Source organism: Camelus dromedarius, chromosome 12 (assembly GCF_036321535.1).
Source record: "Camelus dromedarius isolate mCamDro1 chromosome 12, mCamDro1.pat, whole genome shotgun sequence".
Taxonomy (NCBI): Eukaryota; Metazoa; Chordata; class Mammalia; order Artiodactyla; family Camelidae; genus Camelus; species Camelus dromedarius.
Genome location: NC_087447.1, coordinates 29,940,583 through 29,958,876, shown reverse-complemented (window position 1 = coordinate 29,958,876; position 18,294 = coordinate 29,940,583). Strand labels below are relative to the sequence as shown.

The 18,294-nt window shown below is 36.3% G+C and overlaps 1 protein-coding gene across 7 annotated transcripts in view; it reads left to right on the top strand.

Moving 5' to 3' along the window:
* ANO3 (anoctamin 3) overlaps positions 1–18,294 on the top strand; it is a 360,413-nt gene that overhangs the window by 201,550 nt on the left and 140,569 nt on the right. Inside the window, exons 1-2 of one of the 7 annotated variants that reach the window (XM_064492498.1) lie at positions 4,071–5,011; positions 7,434–7,483. The exons of 4 other annotated variants lie outside the window; for them this stretch is intronic. In XM_064492498.1, coding sequence (XP_064348568.1) covers positions 7,457–7,483 — 27 coding nt within the window. In that variant the 5' untranslated portion in view covers positions 4,071–5,011; positions 7,434–7,456. Of the gene's footprint in view, positions 1–4,070; positions 5,012–6,587; positions 7,484–18,294 lie in introns of those variants that run through there. 2 more of the 7 variants (XM_064492501.1, XM_064492499.1) reach the window with 2 other exon arrangements.

Sequence of the window (18,294 nt, the reverse complement as noted above, 5' to 3'; positions counted from 1 at the left end):
AGGTATTAATATTTTGAATTTGCATATTTTCCCCTGCAGTTGTGAGATAACAGCAACTTAAACTACTATTTGCATTTATTGAGAGTTAGTTTCTAAAGAAAATGTTAACATTTCTCTAGCTTTAGGACATAAAGTCATACTTTTTATATTTAATACTATTGTGGGATATAGTACACTAAATATTTCATTTTCATATAAAATATGGGACATACAGCAAGTTATTTTGGTTTATTAGTCTTTTTGGCCAGCGTTGTAAATTTATCTCCTTGCCTAGTAGTAAAAAGAATCCCTTTCAAGCAGCCCAAAGGATGCCTGGTTGTCTGTAGAGTCTGATACTGAGGAGGGCATTATCCTGCCTGTGGCCATAGGAGGCAACTCCCTCCCTTGTGCCATTTAACTGCTTACCCTGACCCTTGGAAGCCCTCCCTTGAAAATGGTGAGGACACATTCTACAGTAATTGATTGCTTGTGTATTTTTTCCAGAAGATTTAGCCAGAATCCCTCTACATTATCTGTGGATTGCTTAAACCCAAATGTCTGTGTGTGTTATGATAAAGGAAGCATTTAAAGTCACAAAGAAATACTGATCTTTGAAGAAATGTGCCAATGTTCTCACAATAACTGGTCAATTATTTGGTAGGAATTGAAATGTTTTCAGATGCCTACCTCACATCTTACACCAAAATGAAGAGCTAAATAGTTAACCAATTCAAAATTAATATGTAAAAATAAAATAAGCAGTTTTTTTTCTAATCACAGACTAGAAAAATAGCTTTTCTAAATGACTCTTCTACACCAACAATAAAATTGATTATGGGCATCTTGATAGGGTTGACTATTTAGACACTAACCAGTTAAAATTATAATAAAATTAAAAAGTAAGAGATAAACTCAAGATGTGGTGAGAAGCTGACATACTGGATTATATATGCAAAGGGTGGTTAATTTCCTTAATTTGCAAAGACATTAAAATAATACAGTTGATAAATGCAAGTGAAAGAATCACGGAAAAACAAGTTTAACATGTAAAATGATTAGCAGTATCAGTAATTACAGAAATGCAAATGTAAGCAATGCCATTTTAAACCAAATTATAAAAAATGTTAAAATAAAATCTGGAATTGACACTAGAAACTGTCACTTTTACTTCTTGCTAGTAGATACGTATATTGATACAAATTTTCTGGAAAATAATTTGACATTAAGGATTAAAAGCCTTAAAATCATCTTTTCCTTTAACCCAATTCTAGGAATTTATCCAGAGAATGTAATTAGATATTAGCCCAAAGAATTATGTTTAAAAATATTTGTCACGCTGTAATTTGTGAGGGAATTGGGAGGAGCAAGGATAAAGCACTTGTATGTTCAAGAGTAAAAGATGAAATTAAAAGTAGTGCTGCCTTCAAACAAGGTGCTACTATGCTGAAAAATAAGTCCCCAAATTATTTAAAGATGAGAAATGATCACAGTGTATGATTATATAATAAGAAAGATTAAAAAAAAAAACCAATCTGTACAGTTTGATACCAATTATATAAAAATAAATAGCTCTTTTTCATAGATAAAATTATTAGAATTGTATGCAACAAGTATTTATAATGTTTACACTGATTGGTAAAATTCAAACGACATAAAGCTTATTTCATGTATTCTTAAATTTAAGCCTATTATCATTCCCACTTTAAAACCTCACACAGCTAGTAAATGTCTGATCCAGGATTTGAAATAAAATGGCTTTGCTTCCCAAAACTGCTTTTCCACTTTGCTACACTGGTGAAATAAGAGAAATTCAGGACTTCAATTTTTCAGTCTGGGAACCATCATTAAATAGCATTTCATTTTTCCCCTGATGTGTGTTGATCACTTATACACCAGAAGCTACGGTAAGCATTTTATGTATGAATTATCTACTTTAATTCTAGTAATAACTCAATGAGAGCAAGTAGTAGTGTAGCCTCATTTTACCCACAGAGAAAATAAGGTCTGAAGAGGTAAGTTTCTTGCCCCGTCTCTGAGCTAGGCAGGAACAGAGCTGGGTTGTACATGTCTCTTTGACTCCAACAGCCTGTGCTTTCCTGACCCCAGTTCAGTAGTTAACTGTAAGAAATAGACTCATCTATATTAATCATACCTTTCAAAAACCCTAAAACATTGCTCTCAAGTAGGCAGTTCTTCATTTTAATACCTGTGTGGCTAACTCACATCCCAGCAGTGAACTGACCTGTTTGTAATTTACTCTTATATCAATAAACAAAGAAAAAGCTTATTACAAACAGTATTACCAACAATAGTAGCCACAAAGGGAGAATGTGTATACTCCTCGGTATTACATAATAGTCAGTGGACTAAATATTTTCAAATGTTTCTACCACACATTATGGGAATTACCCTTGTAAATCGGGGGGAAAGAAACAAAAAAAAAACCCCAAAAAACCAACGCTACACTCCTCTCGTCCACAAAAGCTATGTCTAGAGCAGGAGGCTAGAAAATCAAGACATGGAAGCATTTTCATTATGAGGGTACATTTAGGTGAGGGATGGATTTGTTGGAATCGATGTCTTTGGTTCCCTGAAAGAAATATAGGGAAAACTGTGCCTGTCTATTTAAAAAGTCTTATTTCATAAATAATACTAGAAAGCAAACAAGGTGCCATAAGTGATTTCTTTCCCCTGGAACAAATGTCTTGGTAATGAAGACACACAGTAGGCTTCCTGGATCACCCGCTTACTGGTTTTCCCCATGAGTATTTAACTCATCTTGGGGCATCTCCTAAGCCTCCATAGAGGACTTTAGCTCTAAAATCAGAATTGCAATAACTCGTCTGCAGAAATTTTACGTACGTTTATCGGATGTGAAAGTTAATTTAGTAAATTAATGTGTGGGCATACCAGTTAAATGGTGCAGATAATCTTTCTACTTGATTTTATAGATTCAATTGTTGATAGATTCACATCAAACCAGTTCTCTATCTGCTGAGACTTGAAGGTAGCCAGAGAAGTCAGATCAAAACTAATGTTGTGTGAACACAGTAAAACTCAAGTCTACCTCATTAATCTCCTACGTCCAGGCTCTCCAGGTTATGTGTGTAGCAGAAGAAACACTGGATTGGGAGTTGGAACATTAATAATAATGATAATATTAAGTAACAACAACAGCTAACATTTATTAAGGACCTTTCAGGGATTTTGTTGATGACCTATGTTCATTTATACTTGCAGCTCTAAAATGTAGGGTCTATTTTTGCTCCCTTTTCCTAGGTGAGGAAATGGAGGCTCAGAGGGGCTAAGTGGCTTCCTGTTATCATCCAGCTGGATAAGTAGTAGGCAGGAATCATACAGAGGCCACCACACTGTTAAGCACTGTGCTATACTGTACATAGCAGAGGTATGCACGGGGGCCTATAGAAGCCATGAGGCAGGTGTATCAGGTTGTTAGAGAACATATTCATATTTCTCAGGAATCATCTTATCTGTTACGGACCATGAGTATTGTGTTTTCCTCAGTGTTTTATGTTTAAGAAGAGAATATAATAAAGTTGAGGTTCCTGGGCTCAAATCCTGACAAACTGTAAAATATCCCTTCCCTTCTCTTCCTCATGTCCTCTTCCTCCATTCACATTAGCATGCAGACTTCTTATCTCTTCCCCATGTCTTCTTCCTCCATTTGTTAGCATGCAGACTTCATAATCCCACTAGATGAGTCCATCAAGATATGACTATGTTGAGCAACTATCACTGTTTTCAAAGGGAAGAAAATATCAACCAAAAAAAGTACTGTTGTGTTTGTTAGATAACTTCTGAAGCTTGTGGAATTTTTAAAAACTGTTTGCTGTTGACTTTGCAAGTTGCCCACTCAAGATTCCAGATGAGGGTCCCAGTCACAGAGATCTTTATGATTTTATTACTCTTAATGCCACAGGCAGTTTAGACACAGGGATTACAGGAATCTACCATTTGTTGTTTAAAGGTTTCAAACTACTGTGTGAAGAAGTTAAGGTGTTCTATTTCATGAGCCCACTGGAAAATCAGCTTTTAAGCATGCTGATTAATTCAAAGCCGTATCTGTTAAGTGAGTGCTTCTTAGTGCAGTATCTTGTCAGTCCCAATTACAAGCTATTCTGTGGAGGATTACTTAACAGAAATAAATTTAACTCTCTATTGAATCACATCATGTGACTGTTAACCATAGAGGGGGCAAACAATTTCAATTTTATTTATCCATTACTTTCTTATACGGTAACAGCTACTTCTGTTGCTTTCAGATTACAATCACTTCATTAAATGCGGCCCCGAGCCAATATAATGCAGTGTCAAGTTTAACAGACAAAAGATTTTTTAGAAGGTACAAATGCTTCTATGGTGCCTTTCTCTAGTGAAAAAGAAAATGAGGCAATTTCCATGAAAACTGAAGAAATATATAGGCAATCCTAGTGAACCCCAGCTGGCTATCAAAAAACATTACCTGGTTCACCAATAAAGAAAGTTTTTGTTTGTCAGACGACTATTATTCAGACTGAAACATACCTCCCACCTCTTATATTAATCTGCCCAACCAATTCAGATAACCTAAGACTGTGCAATAGATTAGTAAAAACTGACAGTAAAGTTATCAAAATGTCACTGACATATGACTAAATGCCACTTAGGTGAATCATACATAGACACTATTAACCAATGACACACGAAGGCAGCCCCCTTCCCCACCCCATAACCACCCCCCTTAAAATACAGTAATAAAAGACAGTATGGAAGTTCTTATAAAGACATGAGTTTTTTTTCCTTTTAATCATTATTCTGACTGAGGCATTTATAGAGTTGTCTAAAAACCCTCCAGTCAAATGCTTTGTGCAGCGTTCAATATGTAACTCTCTAGCTAATGGAAAAGCAGGCGGTGCAAGGAAGAACTTTCTGTTGTCATGCTGAAGAGTGCTCCAAAAAAGATTGTCATTTGAAACTCTTTTGTCAGCAATGAAGGATTCCAGATGCAGCTGAACCCAGAATTCTGACTGTGGTATGTTTAAAAGTACCTCAATCTAGCAATTCTATTTTACTTTTCTGTTTTCTTAAAAATATGTAGAGAAGCTAAGAATAATATTGTTGTCAGAATTGAGGATAAGTGTATCTGCTTTTTTCAAAATATTAGAAATGTATTTTTAAAAATAAGAAATATATAATCTAAATTGTTATATTTTAAGCATCAGCCTTTATCTTGCATAACACATGCTGCCTCTCTGAATGACTGTTTTCAAATGTAGTTGATTTTTGGTTTCAGTGCAATATTTATTCACAAGTTCCACTCTAAAATTTATTCTTGATTCAAAAATATATGAAATATAATCACTTGTAAAAGTTTGTATTTTTAAGATGCTCTTAAGGAATTATTTTTATGCAAGATGTTTTAGTGAATAATGTCAAAGAATATCTGAAAAAAATCTGAATTTAAAGAAACATATCTTACGACATTAAATGTTAAACAAATGACACAGCTATGAAATTTATTGTGATTTAAGCTAGGGAACAAAATGTTTTTCAACCTGCTGTCTTAATTTTCTCATGGTTTTAAAGGTGATAAAATGAATTTTGCCTATTATGAAGGCTTTATTTTTATTTATTTGTTTAAAAATGTCAACTGCTTTCCTCTGGAGATCAGAAGTGTAGCTTCTATATCTGTATTCAAGGCTAGATCATCTAATATAGATAATCACCAAAATAAAAATGTGTCCTTTTCTTTAAAAGAAATAAAAGATTCATTATATAATATTTAAAATGTAAAACTCCATGATCAGGAAAGGTTTACTCAAATATATTTCCTGTAAATGACTTTCACTAAGTACATTTGAAGCTCTCATATTAAAGAAATGTTTATTTCATTGAGAACCCAATAGAAAACCACAGTTTATGCTCCATCCACTAGTCTATTTAGAAAGATTTGGCTTTTGGTTTTCATTTAAAAAAACAAAAACAGAAAACCTTTGATTTTGAGCAAATAAAAATGGGTGAAGAGAGAATAATTTAAGATAGTCTAGAAAACAGCCCTTAGTGTAATAACTGTTACATTACAGAAATTCAGTCAGTATTTTGTTTCTCTCGCTCCTTTGGTTCCTTTCTAACTTTTTAAAAGAATATCTACACTTGCTTCATAATTTTTATTCTTTCCTTGGATATATGTTTTATTCTATGGAATTCAGAGTCACACTTTACCTAGTTATGCAGGTCAGATAACTCAGGTATTTTGGATCTAATCTGAAGTCTCATTTTCAGTGATTAATTTTCTGTCCTTGCAACCTCATTGATATTGTGTTGCTCAGTGAACCTCCTCCATTCCATAGGACACTTCAGATATGAAGAACTAATGATTCCCCTTAAATAAAATAACTAAAATCACTAATGGCAAAATTCACCTCAAAGACAGTGTTTGATACATCATTCCGACCAATTCATTGTTTGAACCATCTTAAGAGAATTAGGAAATGCACTTTTCCATAGTTATATCTGATTTTAACTGAATTAGTAATACTCAACCATCAGTAGGAAAGTAGCTTTACATTTGAGGACTCTTTCCAGGGAAGAGTATGTGCTGCATAATTTTACTTAATGCTCATTAGAAATAGGTGTGTTTTATTGTCTTAAAAGCAAAAGTATAAGCAGAACATCAGTAATTGTCATGTTAAAGTATTTTTTAAAAATATCTTTGGACATTTTTTCTCAATAAATTAGAGGTGGCATTTGGTGGTATTTAAGGTTCAAATTTCACATTCTAAGAAATTCTGGCTGTGGCAACTTTTAAACAAAAGATGTGTATTTCTCTTACTAAACACATACCTTACAAATAGCAGTTGTCAGACTGGGAACATCAGAATCACCTGTAGGGCTTGATAAAAAAACCTATGACCGGATTCTACCCCGAGAGCTTCTGACAACAGTAATTCCAGCTGAAGCCAGAGAATTTGTGTTTCTAACAGATTCTCAGATGGTATTGATGCTGCTGGTACTGGTACCATATTTGAGAACCACTGCCTTAAATTTTCCCTTAATATCTCCAGTGCAGTCTGCATTTTGAGAGCCTATCATATGTCAGACCCTATACCAAGTCTGGATGTTTATTGATGATAAAACAGACAAAAATCCTACTCTTGCGAAGCTTGTAGTTATCTAGTGGAGAAGTCAGAAAACACATAAGTAAGCCAACATATAAATATCTGTTTACAAGTTGTTGTTAAGTGGGTCATTAAGTAGTGGAAGAGGAGCTACTTGGTGTGATCAGGGAGGCCACCTCTCAGAAGGTGTTAAAGACAAGAACTGAAAGATAAGAAGTCAGCCAGGGATGAGTGGGAGAAGGAGGCATTCCAGGCAGAGAGGTGCCTCTGTGAGGGCCCCGGGGGTGGTAAGGAGCTTGGTGTGTTTGAGAAACTGATATGTGGCCTGTGTGGCAGGAACACAGAGGCTGAACACCGGGATGGCCGAAGTGAGAGGAGAGAGAGAGGTAAGCAAGTTCACATTACAGGGGGCCTGTGCTGGGGAGTCTGGGTTTTAGTCTAAGTTTAAAGGGCTGTTCAGCAAATTTCTGTTTTCTTAAGATCAGTCCGGATGTGAGAGTTGGGGGACAATGGTGGAAGTGGAGGTGGGGGACAACAGTGAAAGATGATGGTGCTATAGCCAGGAGTTTTGGCAATTGAGGTGGATACATCCGTTTCCAACATCAAAACATGGAAACTACCTAGATGTATTACCACAGAGGTGACAGTTACTAAAAATTCCCAGCGAGGTTGATTATAATGACATGGGAACATGTCAAAGAAGTGAAAAAAGAAAGCAGGTTTGAAAGCAAAATTGATGAGAGAGAGAGAGAGACACCAATTTTAGTAGTGGAATTATAGGTGACTTTTTGTTCCTTTTATTTTTTATGCGATAAGAAAAATGCACATTATTATAAAATTTCTAAATTTACATGTTTCATTGAAAAGAAAAAAAACATGCCTTTGAGAAGACAATCACAGATTAAGTGACTGAGTCACATGTGTGTGAATATATGTGCATGTGTGTGCAGATGCACCCAGGGACTCTATAAATTATAGTGGATACGAAATGAATAAAGTATAGTTCCAATCCTCAAAACGTGTGTAGTTTGTTGGGGAGGCTAAGAATAGGGACATGAGAGCAACTCTGAGTCAAGTGTTAGTCTGCATAAGGATCATCCTTTATGCTTTGACAGACCTTCTAGGTACCAATCTCTCTAACACAACCAGCACCCTAATAGGTCTTGAGTACACTCTCCCATTTCAATGCCTTGTGCCTTTGCATGCAGCTTTCTCCTCCTTCTTCTATTCCTTTTTCATGAGTGAAATAGCATATCACTCTAAGTCTGCTTTTTTAGAACAATTTTAGATTTACAACAAAATTAAGAGGGAGGACAGAGATTTCCCAAATCCCCCTACCCCAACACATGCATAATTTCTCCCATTATCAACATCACTCATCAAAATGGTACTTTTTTTTTTTTTTTTTTACTAAAGATTAACCTACATTGTCACATCATAATCACCCAAAGTCCACAGTTTACCTTAGGGTTCACTCTTGGTTTTGTACCTTTTATGGATTTGAACAAATGTATAATGACATATATACATCATTGTGAAACATAGAGAGCATTTTCACTGCCCTAAAAATCCTCTGGGCTCTGCCTGTTCATCTCTCCCTGACTCCCATGTCTCCCCCAACCTCTGCCAGCAACTACTAATCTTTTTATTGGTGTTTTGTTGTCTTCATAGTTTTGTCTTTTCCAGGATGTCATATAGTTGGTATCATGCAGTACACAGGCTTTCTAGATTGGCTTCTGTCACTGAGCAATATCCATTTAAGGTTCCTCTATGTCTTTTCATGGCTTTATAACTCATTTCTTTATAGTGATGTATAATACTCCATTGTCTGGCTATACCACAGTCTGTTTATCCATTCACCTGCTGAAGGACATCTTGGTTGCTTCCAGGTTTGGGAAATTATTAATAAAGCTGCTATAAACATCTACATGCAAGTTTTTGTGTGGACATAGGTTTTCAACTCCTTTGGGTAAATACCAAGGAGCACAATCTCTGGATCATGTGGTAAGAGTATGCTTAGTTTTATAAGAAGCTCCCAAACCGTCTTCCAAAGTAGCTGTGCCATTTTGCACCAGCAGTGAGTGACAGTTCCCATTACTCCACATCCTCGTCAACATTTAGTGTTGTCAGTGTTCCAGATTTTGGCCATTCTAATAGACATGTAGTGGTATCTCACAGTTTTAAATTGCATAATGTGGAGCATCTTTTCATATACTTATTTGCCATCTGTACACCTTCTTTGATGAGGTATCTGTTAAGTGATCACATACCATTTTAATTGGATTTTTTTATATTGAGTTCTAAGAGCTTGTTTATTTTGGATAACAGTTCTTTATCAGATACATCTTTTGAAAATAGTTTCTCTCAGTCTATGGCCTGTCTTCTAATTCTCTTGATACTGTCTTTTTCCAGAGCAGAATTTTAATAAAGTTCAACTTACGAATTATTTCTGTCATGTATCATATCTTTGGTGTTGTATCTAAAAAGGTATCACCATACCCAAGTTCATCTAGGTTTTCTCCTACGTTAACTTCTATGAGTTTTATAGTTTTATATTTTACATCTAAGTCTATGGTCTATTTCGGATTATTTTTGTGAGGAGTGTAGCATCTGTCTATATTAGCTTTTATTTGCTTTATTTTTATGTGTTGTTTGTTTGTTTGTTTTTGTTTTTTGCATTTGAATGTCTAGTTGTTCCAGCGCCTTTTGTTGAAGAGAACATATCACTTCTGAATGAAGCCTCTTCCTCCTTCTCTGGACAGGCGCTTTATCTTTGTTCTCTTACCACTTGCACTCTCCCCTGGTATAGCATAAATCACCGCAAACTGTAATTACCCATCCACCTATCTGTCTACTGGACTAAATTACTCTCTCTTAAAGGATGAGGATCGAGGGTGGTTTTTCTTTGTAATTACATCGGCACCTCATGTAGCACAGAGCCTGACTCATAGCGAGAACTCACAGTAAACTTGTTAAATGAGTGAACGTGAAAGAGAATATTAGGAAAACATTACAGCAGTAGGTGGAATGGAGTTATTAGAGTGGCCTTAAGAGTTTGGAGAAAGTTTATGAAGAAGGAGAAAAACAAGCTTGTCTTTGAGATTGGATAAAAATTTTTGAGTAATTTTACTTCTAGGAATTTGTACGAATAAAACAATTAGAGAGGCTAACAGGACTGTATGAACAAGAATATTCATTGAATCATGATGAATCATAGCAAAGAATAATTTAGCAAAGTAAGCCAAAATATTCTTCAGTAGAAGGTAAATGATGAGAGAACCATAAAATCGAATACCAGTCAGCTGCTTAGCAGTGCAGTAGGACATGGCCAACTGGCACCAGTAATCCTAAAATGGGCCTGCTGCAAAACAGTAAGTAAAACATCAGAGTATAAAATCGTGGTACTCCCCACCCCTAGTTCTGGGATTCCCTGACCCAGCCGGTCTGCTTCACATGAGATGCTAAGACTACAGAGCTTCAGACGCTCCTTCCTAAAAAGCTAGAGGAAGTTTAGGGAACCCCAGTATCAGATATCCTTGATCTCATTGTATTCTTTGCACTAAAACAAGATGAAAATAACTCATCACTCTCACTTGGAACAGGCTTAGTATTCTGCCTAACTCAGATGAAATTAGATAAAACTGTATATAATGATGTAAAGATGTATAATGGACTTTTCCTGTTGTTTTACCCAAACATCATTTCCTTCCTTTGGGGTTCAGGTGGGACTGACCCTCTTCCCCTTCCCTAAGAATGCCAATCAGAATTCCTCATCCTCTTGTCCATAATGACAGACACAGTGATGGACAAGATCCCAAAGCTGAATTCCACTCTGGGATTTTCTCCAAGAACTGTAGGGAAAGATGCTCTCTCCCCAACTATGTGAAGAAATTTATTTTTAGAGGGAAGAAATGAGACAAATAGGGAAAAAAAGCAAAAAGCAAAGTTAAAAGACAAGAGATAAAGAAGAGAAGTAGTAGTAGAGAGAGTGAGAATCCTGACAGGTGCGTTTGACTCTCTAGAACCAGCTCTTCTTGAAGCTAACTGGCTCTTCTGCTGGACTGTTTAGAGCCAGAGAGCTGAGCACATTTATAACAATAGGCATAAAATTCCATGTATGTGTGCCTGTACTATGTATTTCATGTTATATATCATATAAACATATATGCATACACACATACTGTTACATCTGTATTTGAGGGGAGAGAGAGGAGCGAATGAGAGAAAGGAACTCAGAACTTGTAATAGCAGTCACCTCTCAACTATCATCTCTAGCAATACTTTCACTTTCTCGCTATAGGCATATTACTGGGAAAACAAAAGCAGAGTTGGAAAAAATTAAAAGTGCCATTTTTAGGAGCAGAGGAAGGGTTGGTACAGTTGGAGGAGCAGCATGAGGAAAAGTAGAGTCTAGACTAGATCATTTATGAGCAGTGGTCAAAGCAAGGGACACACCTAGCTATAGCTCCCAGTATGGGGAGAAGCGGGCTGTAGAAAGACTACAGGTCTGGAGGCAATATGGATTTACATAGCAAGGCTTATTCAGGAGCCTTACTGCCTAATACCCACGAACTCGAACCTTTGCGAGATCCTGCAGATTTACAGAACACTTTCTCACACGTGGTGAATTAAAGTTGAGCTGTATTGCCACTTAGCTGGGCAGCATGTGTAATTCCTTACCTAAGTGACAGGATGGACCTCTTAGTTTATGTGATAAAGCCCTCAGTTTGATTCTGAAGGGCAAACATGGCATTGGAGGATCTTTTCTTAACAATGTCAGGATGTGGTCTTCTATATACTTGATGGAGGTAGTTAAATGTAAAAATTTTAAATAATAACAGTAATTATAAAAGTAATTGACAAGTAATATGTGCCCAAGAGTGCACAGGACTTTACATAGTAAACATATGTGAAATAGGTTATGGCCCTTACCCCTTTATAGATGTAAATCTTTCAATATAAGATAAGAACTTAGCTCCTTGACTTAGGACACATGAATCTGGATTTAGTACTACCTCTTACATACTGTGTTGGACAAGTTGTTTAAATTTTCTTTGCCTCAGATTTCGTCTCTATAGAGTAAGGTAGGAGAGTAGTAGCGGTCAATAATACCTATGTCATAGGGTGTTTACGAGCAATCAGTGAATGAATATTCATAGAAAACTGAGAATAATGCTGGCGCCTAGTAGTTTCTCAAGAAGACAAAGTATTCATATTATTATTGAAGGGAAAATTGAAGGTCTGAGAGATTAAATAACTGGTCCAAAGACACACAGTCATGGTAAGTGGCAAAGCTGGCCTTATCCCTTTAGTGGCCTGATTCTGGGCTGAGAAAGGGTGGGAGATTGGAATTAAGGAAAGAAAAAAATCCAGGAGGAGGCAGGTGCTTAGAGGTTTTAGGACTGTAGGAGAAATAAATGTGAAACTAAGAAAAAAATGTTCTGGGAGAAAAGATTTGCGCAATGCACCGTGTGATGTAAAAACCTCTCATGTTCCTCCACACTCTAGATGGCAAATTCTACTTTGTTTACTGTCTCCACAAATGGGCTTTTCTTGGGGAGGGAGAGGAGAGATGAGGATGAGGAGAAGTTCACCAATGCCATGTGTTATAAATGTTTATCAGCTAAGAAGATAGACCTTGAATGTTGAATCTGGAAAGCTAGTCTCTCCCTGCAGCACTAAACAAATGGTAACGAGTCTTTGAAGGGGCTTGATGATGTCTAGGTTGGACCTTGTTGATAAAGTTTGTCTTCAAGTATTAGATGGAGATGAAAGGCAGAGAATGAAATAAGGTACCTGATGAAAATGGGTTACAGGAAGCTGAGAAAGCAAAGAAGGGGAAGAAGTCTCATAAACGAAATAGGAATCTTTTGTTGCTCTGAGAAACTTAAATGGCAAACCAAACCTAAACAATGTATGAAAGAGATCAGCAGCTCCCGTTACCTGTGTAAGTGTGCCCAATTCTCTCTGCCTGCCGAGATTTCTTGAATCGAGGGAGCTTCGTGGGCATGCTTGTGACTTGGGATTGACTTTGTAGACTGTTTATCCAGATTTGGTTTTTTACCTTTTATTTTTCCACTTAAGAAGTAAGTTTTACATATGTATCTAAAAAACCTTCCTACTTAGAAATTATCTGACTTGAGACATTTTCATGTATGTGTATATGTACAGTTCATACATGCTATAATTGAGTTCCATCTGTATTTTTTCCCTTGTAATGCCTAAAACATGTTTAGCATTGTCTTTTTAAGACTAAACATATGTAAATCAATACAGCAAATATCCTTCAGGAAATGTATGTATTTAAAAAGAAAAAACCACAAGGGGAATTAAGTGGTTAGAAGATAATGCTTTTAGGATTCCTGAATAGAGGTCTCTGAACTGACTTTATGTGTACCTGTTTTTCTTTGTGGTGGCACCGCTTTGGGAAGCAATACTCTCAAAAACTATAAAGGCTTGCCAGAGTGCTCAAAACGCTTATGGGTTTATAGATGCAAATTTTCATGTTAGTCCTTCTTGGGTAAGCAGCTCTTCCTTTGGTAACAAGGAGCTATGCAACATACTGCCTTCAAGGGATATCTCATCCTGATGTGAGATCTTAGAGTTTAGCAGATGCTACTGGCATTTTTGACACTGAAATTAAGTGTTTTTCATTAATGAATAAAAAACAACCATCTGTAAAAAGGAAGGGATCCTGGGGCAGGGACAAAGATTAGAGAAACTATTACTCTTATGAAACCTGGACCTTGCATTCTGTCATCTTTGTTTGATAGGGTCTTAAAGTGGTACTGGGTCAAAACAGGCAGGCAGGAGGGGAGACCTTTAGTGAAAAGTGTCACTGTCTAGCCATTTGTTGAGTACTGTTAAGAATCGTCTCTAATGCTCTGTGCTTTTTTGTTCACCATCACTTAATGCAATTGCCACTGCCCTCCAGACGCCATCCTGATTCTCAGGGACTTTTCACTGACTTAGTTGTTTGGCTTTCAAAGTCTCCAGAATATCAATTACAGCAATCCTTTAGCCCACACACCATTGCATTCTTTACTCCTACACCATGGTGTTTCTTACTAGCAGGAGGTTAAAAAACACCAAAACTATGTATAGGTCCCCAAAACCCTGCTCAAAAAAGCAGATCATTTATCCCCTTTAAACTTATTTGCTGTGAGCAACTCCATCCCCCAGTCAGGAGATGTTCTGCCTTGAAGTAACAGAAACTTTATAACATTCACGATTTATTCTGCCTTCCTCTGTATATGTAATTTATTCCTGGGCATCCCCTCCTTATCATAAGGTCATTATGGAAATAGTGGAGCAGTTACTACACAGTTGGGGAATTTTGTGACACAGAGTTATAATTTTAAGGATCATATATATATATATAATTTTGAGAATGAATTATTGAATGGATTTGCTCAGTCCCGTCTCTGATCTGCCTTGCTCGTATACACCCACCATATAGAAGACAGAAGACTAAGCACCACATAAACATTGTAAACAGTGAAGATGTGGTCTCTGCCTTTGTGCAGTTGACATATACAAGGAGTGGTGGTCAAGGGCTCAAAACAACAAACAAAAAAAGATTGTGCTGATTTCCATGGTGAGGAAACAGCCTTCCCTATCCCTTGTCCTGTTTCAAGCTGTCAGAGTGAGGTCACCTGGTTCACAGAGTATTCCAAAGTTCAAAAATTGGCTCTTATCTTGTAATAACCTTTAATGAAAAAAGAATATGAAAACAAATAAGTGTATATATATATATGCATGACTGGGACATTGTGCTGTATACCAGAAATTGACATGTTATAACTGACTATACTTCAATTAAAAAAATAAGTTATATAAAAATTGGCTTTTGTGAGCAGGTACAAGCTGGCTCTGAACAAGGGAAAGATCTCAGTGTATAGAAAGGTATTCAGAAAATGGAGACAGTGTATCAGTAAGGCTTCATTATCAGGAGACCCTAAGAAGCCTCAGGAAAATGGAAGTAGCAGTGTTGTTTGTTCTTCCTCTCCACTTTATTTTTACTTTTGATTATGACAAATAACCAAAAGAAATCCTGATTTTTGACCCAGTTCATACCTAACTTCTCTACACCCAGCGGGGAAACAGGTGAATTTTAACCTACTCTTTCCACATAGCTCCCACCTCTATGTCCATTTCCATCTTCTACCAAATAGCATTAGATTCAGAGAAACTCTATAAGTTTCTGAAGTTTTCTTAAAAACAAAATTATAAAAACTCAAAACCAAAACATTTAATTACCTATATATTATTTATTAAATGGTAACTTGTGCTAAGGATATTTAATTTGTTCATAAGTACAGTTTAATGTCTTTCTCTAAATGTTGCTTAAAGCCAAAGAATGTCACACTTAAATCAATTGTTGGAAGGACAGGTTTGCTTCCACGTCTTGGCTATTGTACACAGTGTTGCTGTGAGTATTGGGATTACTGGGAAAAGGGGTGGGAAAGAATAAATTTGGGAGTTTGAGATTTGCAAATGTTAACCGCTGTGTATAAAAGTAGATAAAAAACAAATTTCTTCTGTAAAGCACAGGAAACTATATTCAATATCTTGTAATAGCCTTTAATGAGAAATAATATGAAAACAAATATATGTATATATATGCATGACTGGGACATAATGCTGTCCACAAAAATTGACACATTGTAACTGACTATAATTTTAAAAAATAGTTAATTAAATAAAAGGACAAGGGTTTTCTGTTTTCGAGGGTTTCTCATTCCAACACGGTTAAGCAAAAATGTATTGAATATGGGCCATGGACCATGGACTATGTACCACGGCACAGGAAAAGCTTAGTTACCTAGAATTAAAATGGTGTTTGATAAAATTGGGTTCTCTCAAGGCATTAGAATAAGATTAAGCATTGGTGTCTTATTAATGAGATAGAGAGCTAAGTGTCTTTTACTCTTCTGTTGCACTTCTAGAGTATTCACAGATGCTTTTGCCTTGTTGGTGATGACACCATCTGATCTATTTTCTTCTTATATGTTGTCTGATACTAAAACCTACCTTTTCAGGAAAGCTACCTTTGGTCAGCACCAGCTACCATGTTTACTTCCTGTATTTAACTTCCTGATCAACAGTTATCTATTTAAACATTTAACTTTAAGTGCTTATTATTTTCCAGTCATTTCTCATTTAATACTTGCCACTTATTCTATTAAAATACTCTTATGTGCATGTAGTCATCATCCTGTCGTCCATTAATATTATGATTATTTAATAATGACAGCAACAAGTCTATTGCATTAACTTCCCGCTAATTACTTTTAGATACATCTATTCATTTATCCCTATGGCTGAACTGTAAGCCCTTATCTGTTTTGTTTACTGTTTTTCACCCATGCCTAAAATAATAACCAGGACAGAAGAAGACCACTAAATCAATACTAGTTAGTGCATATTTAATTTTGTGTTGTAGGGGATATTTGTCTCTACTTTATGAACAAGGAAACCAGTAAACACAGAGATTAGTGCATCTAAGTCAATGTAGCTAAACGAAAGATAGAGCCAGAATTCAAATTCAGGTCTGCCTACTTGCAAAGAATAAGCATTCGATTCTAGGCTGCACTAGCTCCCATATGGTGGAAAGAAAAAACTAAGGTAAAGGAAAAGGCACAGTTGTCAGCACATAATAGGTGCTTAATAAATATTTTATCGTGCAAACTGGAGTGTACAGGACTTCACTCTAGGACTCATTTTATTTTCCTGATTGCTGTTCACCACTCTATCCTCAATGACTGGAACAAGTGTCCAGAACTGAGTAGGCACTAAAAGAAGATTTGTTGAATAGCAGGTGCTTCTTTGTTTCTTCTGTGTATAGATCAAAGTAGTTGCTAAGTACATTGGACGTATGTGTGTGTGTCTTTGATTAAACAAAGTTGCACCTCTGAGTTTGAATCTGGCTGTCATAAGATGTGATTTGTTTCTATCTTTGTTTATTGACATATTTTTTATTGTCCATACAGGAGTTTGCTGGAAAAGACTGCATGTGCAGTTCCAGGCAATACTGGCTAAAATATAAGCAGTACTTTAATGACCTTCCAGATTCTTCACAGAATCACAGCTTTGTGTTTAGCTTCTAGAAAAGGGTGGCATTATTAAGATTTACATCAGTAAATCAGCAGTTAAGAGACATTTTTCCTGCCTTCCAAAAAATGTCCTGACCACTCCTGCCTTGTGCTTTTATTTTTACTTTTTTTAAGTGTTAAAGTATCTGTAAGTTTTTGCCAACTTTAGAATACCACAACCATTAAATAGAGATACAGCTTTTACAGGCTAAAAAATGACACAAGTTGGTCCAGCTCTGGACCTGAGATCAGTAATATCAGTCTTTAAAATTCATGCATCTTGTGTCCTGACCTTTCCTTCTTCTAGCTCGCAGTCCCCAGGGACCGTAACTCACTACCTGAGCATCAGACGCCCACAGCACTGCCACCTGGCCTCGTCAAGGCATTTCCTTCTTTCCTTTCCACGATCAAAACTCCAACCCCCTTGTCTCCAGTCTTGCCCTTTGCCAAGGAAACTAATAAACCTAGATGAGGTTTAATTTAAGCCAAGGTTTAGTGGCTTGCTACAGCTACACGTTTTTCAAAGCAGAGTTTTCAAAATAATTTTTAAGCTGCCCAGAAACAACTTAAAAAATTTAATAGATAGGACCTTATTTTAATACGTGTTAGAAAAAAACACATAACCAGCACACCAAACTTGTTATTTTTAGGTTAACATTATGTTGGCAAAGGCTATTTTTTATCAAGAGTGCAAACTAAAGAAAAATATTAAATAAGTCATCTGTGCTATGGCAAAAAATAAAGATATGTGAGTAAAGTTTGAGAAACAATGCCATATTGTAACCTGTCTAATCACTTCCCAGATGACAGTTGTCACTTATCTAGCACCTAAGAAGTCTGGCACTCACGCTATTTATTTTATACACATCAGCCACCGTCTTCACAATTTTGCAGAGAAATAAATAGACCTTATTTTTACCATTGTGTAAATAAAGATGCTAAAAATGTAATTATTTGTGCACACTAACACAAGATAAGAAGTAGAAGTGGGGCTTCATCTCTGCTGCTCCAGCTTAAAGTCCTGCTGTTGCCACAGTATTAAAGAAATACAACGCCTCCACTTACCTTGGCTTCAAACACGAAACATTGTTGTGTGCTGGTTT